At 34.2% G+C, this 10,385-nt stretch overlaps 1 protein-coding gene across 1 annotated transcript; it reads right to left on the bottom strand.

The window, feature by feature from the left end:
• Positions 1-347: 347 nt before the first annotated feature.
• Positions 348-1,013, bottom strand: LOC127073147 (cell wall / vacuolar inhibitor of fructosidase 1-like). Its single transcript, XM_051014269.1, has one exon. It carries the CDS (start codon positions 933-935, stop codon positions 414-416), a length of 522 nt encoding a protein of 173 aa, XP_050870226.1. The 5' UTR covers positions 936-1,013; the 3' UTR covers positions 348-413.
• Between the last annotated feature and the right edge of the window lie 9,372 nt (positions 1,014-10,385).

Below are 10,385 nucleotides of genomic sequence, written 5' to 3'. Positions count from 1 at the left end.
ACTAAATATTTTATTAAAAATTATATGATTTGTTTTCAATCAAATTTCTATTTTAATTAGTTTTTAACTTAGATCTATAAAACAATATGAATACATTGAATTGTGATGCTAAAATGATATAAAATACAAAACTAATAAGTTTCTTATCTTAAATTTTGAAGTTAATATTGATATCAATTTTTCTTACAAAGGTTCTAACAATATATATATATATATATATATATATATATATATATATATATATATATATATATATATATATAATATTTAAGTTTTTTTGAGATTTTAAAACAGAAAACAAAAGTTGTCATCTGCGATAGAAATCAGGTGCTTTACCAATGACATAATTTAGTCTCTTGAAAAATATGTATAATATTTATTTAAATTTTATTGAAATTTTTTGATTAAACAAACTAGAGCAACAATCTACATATAGCTGATGTTATGGCAGATGCATCACGCACTACATTGTTTTCAGCTGTGAGTGGTGATTTTCCAGAGAAGCCATTCTCACAACCATTGGCTTCAATAGCAGCATCATTTGCAGCATCTACTGCAAACTTAGGGTCTCCTTTTTGCAAAGCTTCGGTTGCTTGTGGAACATCTGCTACCAAAATTGCATTGTATTTATCAGCACAAGACTTAAGTGCTACCTTTTGAGCGGGAGGAATACTTCCTTTAAGTTGATTGATTTTGTTTACTGCAATGTTTGCTTTGCTCTTTATAACATTAACCATTATTAGTGCTAAACCATTCACATCTGCGGTGGAGCTTTTTGGGTCTGCATTTAGGTACTGAATGCACAATGCAGAATTTGGAGTCTTACTACAAGTTTGTCGGACTGTATTAGCATCATTTGGTTCAATAACTCGGGAGTGAGTTACAACAAGAGTGGTGCACAAGATGAGAACCAATAATGTCAATGATTTCAACATTATGAAGTTTTTTTAGAATGAGAAAAGGAATTAGATGCAACACAAGTTTGTTGATTCAAAAGAGAATGAATGAAAATGGAACACCCGACTGTACTTTATTTATAATAGAAATTATTTCATTGCTTTGTCAAATGGGCTTAAACATATCCATTTATTTTAGTCAAAACATATATCACTTGTTTGTCTAAGCGTTATTTATTGATATAATATTCAAATTAAAACAAATTATTGTTTATAGTAATATGTTATTTTTTAACTAAATACTTTTTTAAATATTATCAGGACTTAAACTTATCCATTCATTTTAGTCAACAACATTTATCACTCTTTTGTCTAAGCGTTATTTATTGATATAGTATTCAAATTAAAACAAATTGTTGTTTATAGTAATATGTTATTTTTTAACTAAATACTTTATTAAATATTATCGGGACTTAAACTTATCCATTCATTTTAGTCAATATCACTTATCACTTTTTTTGTCTAAGCGTTATTTATTGCTATAGTACTTAAATTAAAACAAATTATTGTTTATAGTAATATGTTATTTTTGAACTAAATACTTTATTAAATATTATCCGGGCTTAAACTTATCCATTCATTTTAGTCAACAACACTTATTACTTTTTTGTCTAAGTGATATTTATTGATATATAGTATTCAAATTAAAATAAATTATTGTTTATAGTAATATGTTATTTTTTAACTAAATACTTTATTAAATATTACCAGGGCTTAAACTTATCCATTCATTTTAGTCAACAACACTTCTCACTTTTTTCTAACCGGTATTTATTAGTGTAATATTTAAATTAAAACAAATCAAATTTAATAGTAATATGTCCTTTTTTTAACTAAATATTTTAGTTAAAATAATATGATTTGTTTTCAATCAAATTTATATTTAATTAGTTTTAATTTTAATTCTATAAAACAATATGAATACATTGAATTGTGATGATAAGATGATATAAAATACAAAACTAATAAGTTTCTTTTATTTAAATTTGAAGTTAATATTCATATCAATTTTTCTTACAAAGGTTCTAACAACAAATATATATATATATATATATATATATATATATATATATATATATAATTCAAGCTCCCTAAAACATTCTAGATTCTCAGCACCAATGTATATGAATAAGAAGGTATTAATAGTAATGAATGATTGAGATTAATATTTCTTGTTTTAATGTTTTTTTACTCTATTTAATTTTTTTCTTAAGAATACTGATTTTCCAATATAAATTAGGGTATATCTTTATAAAAATATATGGGGTAACTAATATAGGGTGATTACTAAATAGATAGTATCCTTAACAAATTTTTAAAAATAATGTGTAGTATTATGGTAAATGTTTAAATATAAAACTTTAATGATACTTTAGTAATAAATAAGTATTATTAATAGTAAAAACTAATGTTAAAAAATAAACTATAAATTTAAGTACAATAAGGAGAAATTGGAAATTTTGTATTAAATTGTAAAACAAATAAATAATTTTTTTATAATTTTAAGTACAATAATTCTTATTTGGAATTGTTTGAATATACAATTTTTTTTAAATGTTGAATAATTATTAATGAAGTTTTAAAAAAATAATAAAATAAACTAGATATTAAAATATAACTAAGACAATACCTACTCTATTAGGGATGATAGTTGAACCCGTATTTAATGAGTATCCGCAAAAATTATCCATAATTGTAAGGTTAAAAATTCAAAAAATAGATACAATAATGAACATAAATAATTATTTACTAAAACAAATGGATATGATCTTAATACGGATATCTTAGTATTCACCCCACCTCATATTCATATAATATATATATACAAATATGTATATATATATATATGTATATATATATCAATTTTATTAAATGCATTAATTTTAAACTTGTAAGCATTTTAATATAAAGATTTGTTTATTTATTAACTCAATAATAATATCCTTTACTTTTTTTAATCCTTTAATTGTTTTAATATTATTAAAATTTTAAAAAAACATAATAAATAAATAGATACATTTTTATTAAAGAAATGAGTGTAAACATGTATGGATATATAGTTATCCATAAGTATATGTGTTTGGGCACAAAGATTCTTTTAAACTACATAACTTAAAACACATTGCACTTTGTATAGAGCAAATTGATTATTCATTTTTCTCATAAATATTTAATTAACAATAAAATATATTAAATAAAACTTCTACAATACAAGTAAATATTATAAATTAAAAATAAAAATTATTTAATGATGTATTTAATAAATTACTCATTTTAAACTTTTACATATAAGGTAAACTATAACTATTTGATTCACAAATTTTTTAGAGTAAACTATAACTATTTGATTCGCAAAAATTGAAAAATTGAAAAAAGGATTCATATAATTGCAATATGTTATCTACTTTGAATAGTTAAGAAATATATAATTTAACAAAATAAGTTATTTAATGTTATAAAGAAAATAAATAACATTTAGATTAGTCACTTTATTTAAGTTTAATCCTTTTTATATAATTGTAGTGGAAACTGATGTAAGAATTTTAATAATAATATAAATAATATTTTATTTATAAATTTAATTATGAAATTATTTTGTAGAAAATTATGTTTTTGTTTATAAAATATTTATTTGTGGTAAATGATGTTTAACTATTTTTTAACATTAATACAAAATTCTAACTATAATGCACAAATTGTTAATATATATCAATACTATTAAAATTATATATAAGTTTAGTGGTAATTAAAATTCTTAATTTATAAATAATATTTTATTTATAAATTATCAATACTATTAATAACTTAATTAAAATAATTTGCAGTTATGACAAAAATAAAACACAAATATAAAAATAAATTAGGTTTAATTCTTTAATAATATGTATTAATAATTTATTTATTAAAATTGCAATTAAAAAAGTTGTTAAAATTTGGTAGGTGGGGTTACTGTTTTTAAAAATACATTAATATATAGAAGAGGAACTAGAAATATCAACTAATTTGATTTATTATTTTCATTCAATTTTTTATTGCCATTCAATTAATATTTTCTTATTTTTATTCAATTATTGTTCCTAGAAAATAATATAGATATTGATGGTAGAAATTGAATGATAAGTTTCTTATTTCCGTTAATTAAAATTTTCCTTATCCGAAAGTCCATTGTAGGAGTAATTTTGGTGTTACTTGTGGGGATCTTTTTCGAGATAGCGATGGTAGTTGGCTTGGTGGCTTCCATAAGCCCCTTTGCGAGTGTGGTAACATATTGGCTGAATATTAGGTTGTCCTTGTTAGTCTTGAGTTTGCTTGGAAGAAGAATTTTAAGAAAACTATTGTGCACGTTGATAATAAAAGTATTGTTGATTCTCTGACATATGTGGTTCTGGACATCAATCAAGACTCCTCTATTGCTAGTCACATCTTTCTCCTTCTCCACAACTTTGAAGAAGACATTTTCAAGCATGTCTTTAGAGAAACCAACAAGCTGTAACACCTCAAAATTTGCCCTCCTCTCTTGGGACTAAGCTTAACATTGTGCATACATTTTTAGGTCATTAGGCATTGCATATTGCATATCATGTGGTTACATTGTGCAAGCCATTCTCCCAAGTCTTGATCAGAAGATGAAGAAGTCAAAGTGCAAGCCTAGGGTTTATTGACTGATCATTGGCCATCTGAGGATTGGACTGTGAATTAGGGTTTTTTGTGATGCTCAAAGGGTATTGGTCTTCATCTTGATTGAGGTGATACATCATCATCATTATGGTTGGGTTTCATCAGGAGATGGAGGCGGATTCCTTGAGATTAGGGTTTTGACCACTGGTCAACCCTAATCAGTTGCATTGGGCCAGTCAGGGCATAGTCAGGAGATGGGGTCTATGATGGTTATGGGGTTCATAATATGGTTATATTGAGCTTATTGAGGCTAGGGTTTCACCCTTGAGCCATTTCAGTTGGAGATTGGGGCTCAGATTGATCAATGCATTGCCAATTTCATCTGTCAGTTGAAAAGTCAACTGTGGTCAACTGTACATGATCTGATGGATGTGGAGGTGGAAATGAGTTGGATGCACCGACGGCGTGATTGGGCAGGAAATGGTGGTAACCTACAGAGACTGGCATGAGATGTTGCCGTTTGCATTGCATGGGTATCGAACCTCGGTGCGTCTACTAGGGCAACTCCTTTCTCATTGGTATATGGAATGGAGGCTGTATTACCTGTGGAAGTTCAGATTCCCTCTTTGAGAGTCCTGATGGACGTGAAATTGCAAGAGGCTGAATGGGTAAGGACCCGGTACGAAGAGTTGAGCCTGATAGAGGAAAAGAGGCTGGCAGCCATCTGTCATGGACAGTTATATCAGTAGAGGATGAAGCGTGCTTTTGACGAGAAAGTACGACCTCGGGTGTATCACATGGGTGATATGGTGCTGAAAAGGATCCTTCCTCCTCAAAACGATCGTAGGGGCAAATGGACACCGAATTATGAAGGTCCATTCGTGGTCAAGAAGGTTTTCTCTGGAGGAGCCTTGTTGTTAACGACCATGGATGGCGAGGATTTTCCATCCCCTGTGAATGCGGACGCAGTTAAAAAATACTTCGTATGAAGAGACCCGCTGGACGAAAAGAGTAAAATAGTCCAGGCAAAAATGGGCATCCCGGCGAACCAAAAACAGAAAGAAAGGTTCGGGCAAAAATTAGGGATAAAAATGAAAAAATTGTACACCCGCCAGGTCGAAAACCTGAGAAGGCGACTGGGGCAAGAAAGGGTATCCCGATGGACTGAAAACTCGAAAGGGCGGTCCAGGCAAAAGAGGGATTGAAACGAACAACTGCGTCTGGCATGATCGTTTGCGCTTTGGTTAAGGCATCATGGAGAATACCCGGTAGGGATCAATCGGAACCGTCTTGTTCAGAAGGCAGAAAGCATGGAGAGTCTGAGGACATATGGGGTGTAACCGAGTTGGAACTCGATGAGATTACGGGTTTCACATTGCCATTAGGATAGATTTTTCCTTTTGTGCAATTACCTCTTTTCAGGAATTGCTTCCTTTTGTATTGCTCAGTTGAGCCACACACTTTTCTAATCAATAAAATGCATATTCAGTCAAATAATTTTGTTTTTGTTTTTCATAACCGCTTTGATTGCAAAAACATCCAGATATTTTTGATAACAAATTTTGCATTTTAAGACATACAGATCCCTTCCAATGCATGCTTATAAGATTGAAGGCTTGAAATCTTATTTGGAAGGATGAGTGACCCAAGTGTTGAAATCTTGACACGCCTGGGGCACGGTTTTATCTGACGGTCTGTTTTGCAGGAACTGTTAGATATTTTCACTCACTTGCAGGTTGTGATGTGGAAGCTTTGTAATAGATCCCCAGAGAGTTCGCTCAGGAACGAATATATGAATGAAGAGAGAATGATAGGAAGAGACGTCGAGACGTCCGACGACCTTTGGAATTAACCAAGAAGACTTTTCAAAGTCGGAAGATTGAAATTTCTGTATAATCCCAGGAGTACGTTCCCGTCGAGCGCGGAGCGATTTGGAATACAAGATGATGGAGCAGAAAAGGTCCAGACGAGTCTGGGAATTTTCAAAAGTGGAAAGCTGATACGAGATTGGGAGGTGGATACCGTGGTTCGACGAGTCGACAGGTGTTTTGTACCAACTTTTCTCATTTCCCAGCTAGGTCCCCAAGCAGAGTCATAGGGCCAAACCTTCCAGCAGATCCAATGTCTGTGAATTCCCCAGCCGAGTTAGGATGGTTGTCCCCGGCAGGTTTAAGACGGTGTTTCCTCAGCAGCCAGGCCAGAAGGTTGTTATTCCCCGAGTGGAGCGGGTCTTTTTCGAAGAAATATATCTCCAGCGGTGTTCATCCCACCAGTGGATTGGACAAGTTCCCGTAGTGGACGGATTTTGCATGCCCAGCTGAGTAGGTTCTACCTATGGATGGCATGGGTTGTCCCCAGCGGAGTGGTATGCGTTTCCCTAGCAGGGTCAGGATGGTTGCCCAGCGGGTGATAGAGTGATGCATTCCCAGTTGAGTCTGGAGATTGCTGTTTTCCCCAGCGGAGTATCTGTGAGCATTTCCCCAGTAAAGTCAGCAGGTGTCTGTGAGGGTTTTCCCGAAGCGGAGTCGGGATTGATATCCCTAGCAAGTCAAGATTGTTGTATCCCCACAGAGTGTTGGTGGTGCTTATCCCCAGCGGCTTCTCGAGTGGATTGGGTGCAAAGAAGGTTCTTCCCCAGCAAGGGTTGCCTTTTCCCAGCAGCAGTGATTCCCCAGCAGGGTGGAGTTGGAGTAATGGCGAGTTCCTCAGCAGAGTGTCTCGTATTCCCCAAAGGAGTCCCTTGAGGGGGATATTTCTTTTTTATGCATTCATCATGAAAAATAGCATGGCATATTGCATAGAAAAATAAATAATCGCGTAGCATTTCCATAAGTATGGAGCATTACGCAGAAAAAATCGATCATTCATCATTGCAAGCATAAGCTAGTCTCAAACCGTGGTTACTGTTCGAGAAGTGGTTTTGCCCAAAGGTGAAGAGGTGTTACTCCGAGGAGTTCAGCATCGTGATTGAATCGAAGATATTCCCCAGTAGTGCGATACTGGAAGAGTAATTGTTTTCCGTCAAGCCGAGATGGGAAATGTTTGGCGTTCAGCGCAATTCAAGCCGTGGTTACCGCTTGAAGCTTTGGTGCACCAAGTGGTGAGGATGTTACTCTGAGGAGTCTAGCATCATGACGTCAGATCAACAATGTTCCCCAGTAGTGCGATATTGGAGGAAATGTTCCCGTCGGGCAGAGATGGAAATAAAATCAGAGGACGTTACGCGATCAGCGCGATTCAAGCCGTGGTTACCGCTTGGGATTGGTTTTGCCGGACAATGAAGACGATACTCCGAGGAGTTCAGCATTGTGAGTTTGGAACGACAGTATTTCCCAGTCATCAGTAAGTGTCTGGTCGAGCTTTCTTTGGTGTCAGTAAACATCATTGTCCGATGTCCAGTAAACGTCGAGTTATTTCCCAGTCATTGTTTAATGTCTGGTCGATCATTGTCAGATGCCTGTAAACATCATAGTTCGATGTCCTGTCCACATCATTGTTTGATGCCTGTAAACATCATTGTTTGATGCCTGTAAACATCCTTATTTGATGCCTGTCCACATCATTGTTTGATGCCTGTAAACATCATAGTTCGATGTCCTGTCAACATCATTGTTTGATGCCTGTAAACATCATTGTTCGATGTCCTGTCAACATCATTGTTTGATGCCTGTAAACATCCTTATTTGATGCTTGTCCACATCATAGTTTGATGCCTGTCAACATCATTGTTCGATGTCCTGTCAACATCATTGTTTGATGCCTGTAAACATCATTGTCCGATGCCTGTAAACATCGAGTTTTCTCCCAGTCATTGTTTAATGTTTGGTCGAGTTTTCTTTGGTGTCCTGTAAAACATCATCGTTCGATGTCCAGTAAACGTCGAGTTTCTTCCCGGTCATCAGTCAGTGTCTGGTTGAAGGTGTACCCTCTGATATGTCGCCATCAGAGTGGTGATTGGTGTTATTTCCGACGATTGCCAGCGGAGTTATCACAAGGAAAGAAGATTTCGGGGTTCGAATGCGGTGATCCGAGGATCATTTGCGCAAAAGAAAATTTCGGGGTCCAGGAAAAGAAAAAAGAAGAAGAATAATAATCCCGAGCGGATGTGTGGTGTTCAAGCCATGGTTATCCCTGCGTTACCATTTATTTTGGTATCCAGGTCGACGTCTTTTTGATTTCAGAGATTGTTGCTTCGCCGATGCTGACAGGCGTTGTTAATTATATCCCATCAGAGTGCAAATTGTTCGTCTGTTCTTGGTATTCAATCACTCTTCATCCTGATCATCCGAAAGCCGAGGCTATTTCGTATCGACAGGTTCACAGTGGATTGAATAGGGGCAGCTGTAACACCTCAAAATTTGCCCTCCTCTCTTGGGACTAAGCTTAACATTGTGCATACATTTTTAGGTCATTAGGCATTGCATATTGCATATCATGTGGTTACATTGTGCAAGCCATTCTCCCAAGTCTTGATCAGAAGATGAAGAAGTCAAAGTGCAAGCCTAGGGTTTATTGACTGATCATTGGCCATCTGAGGATTGGACTGTGAATTAGGGTTTTTTGTGATGCTCAAAGGGTATTGGTCTTCATCTTGATTGAGGTGATACATCATCATCATTATGGTTGGGTTTCATCAGGAGATGGAGGCGGATTCCTTGAGATTAGGGTTTTGACCACTGGTCAACCCTAATCAGTTGCATTGGGCCAGTCAGGGCATAGTCAGGAGATGGGGTCTATGATGGTTATGGGGTTCATAATATGGTTATATTGAGCTTATTGAGGCTAGGGTTTCACCCTTGAGCCATTTCAGTTGGAGATTGGGGCTCAGATTGATCAATGCATTGCCAATTTCATCTGTCAGTTGAAAAGTCAACTGTGGTCAACTGTACATGATCTGATGGATGTGGAGGTGGAAATGAGTTGGATACACTTCATTCATGTTGGAACAAGTGTTAAATGGCATCTCAAAGCTTAAGAATGAAGAAAATCAAGTCAGGACAAAAACTGCCAAAAATAGAAAGTGACTTGTAACTAAAGTTTCCAAAAATGGAAAGTTTTTGACCTCAAGACCACGTGTCCAAGGAAGCTTCAAATGAAAATTTGTTCAACATGAAAGTTGTAGATCTTGTTCTCACCTTTCGAAAAAGTCCAAGAACTTGAAAATCCCATGTATGGTTGGAAAATTATGGCTCAGTGAAATTCAGAAATGACCCATAATCAGGAGGCCATAACTTCCACATGGTTTGTCCAAATTGCAAGTTCTTTATATGCACAAACTCCATTTGACATGTACTTTCATGGTGCATAATTGGATTTTTCCAAAAGTGGCCAATGCAAAAAGTCAAATTTCAACTGGACAGTTAAAATGGACCAAGGGCAAAATTGTCCAACTTTCAAAATAATTGGAATTTTTGAGTGGGGATTTTTGCAACACCTCACAAATGGTATTTGAAATTTGTTGGAATCATCATTTCATGGCAAAGGCTTGTAATTTGAGATTTGGCTTGAAAAATGAAATGGCAAAAATGGACAAAGTGGCATTCACATGTGATTTTGCAAATTACACAACCAATGAGAGTGAGACAAGTTTCAACAGCTCACACATGGCATTTGGAAGTTGTGTGAGCTGTCAAATAGGTGGCATTGAGCTGGCAAGTGAAATTCCTATTTTGCCCTCACTTTGAAAAATTAGCATTGTTACTAATCAACTCCATTTGGTTAATTAACATGATTAAGTGATGATTAAGCATTGGTATATAAACATAATCTCATTCTAATCATAACAGAAAAATCATTTCATCAAAATTGGAT

The sequence above is a fragment of the Lathyrus oleraceus genome, chromosome 4 (assembly GCF_024323335.1).
Source record: "Lathyrus oleraceus cultivar Zhongwan6 chromosome 4, CAAS_Psat_ZW6_1.0, whole genome shotgun sequence".
Lineage (NCBI taxonomy): Eukaryota > Viridiplantae > Streptophyta > Magnoliopsida > Fabales > Fabaceae > Lathyrus > Lathyrus oleraceus.
The sequence above is the reverse complement of the archived record's forward strand: the minus strand, read 5'-3'. Positions and strand labels throughout refer to the sequence as shown.

What these genes read in the sequence shown, in the direction of transcription:
- LOC127073147 (XM_051014269.1), bottom strand. Translation starts at nt 935, where the DNA reads ATGTTGAAATCATTGACATTATTGGTTCTCATCTTGTGCACCACTCTT.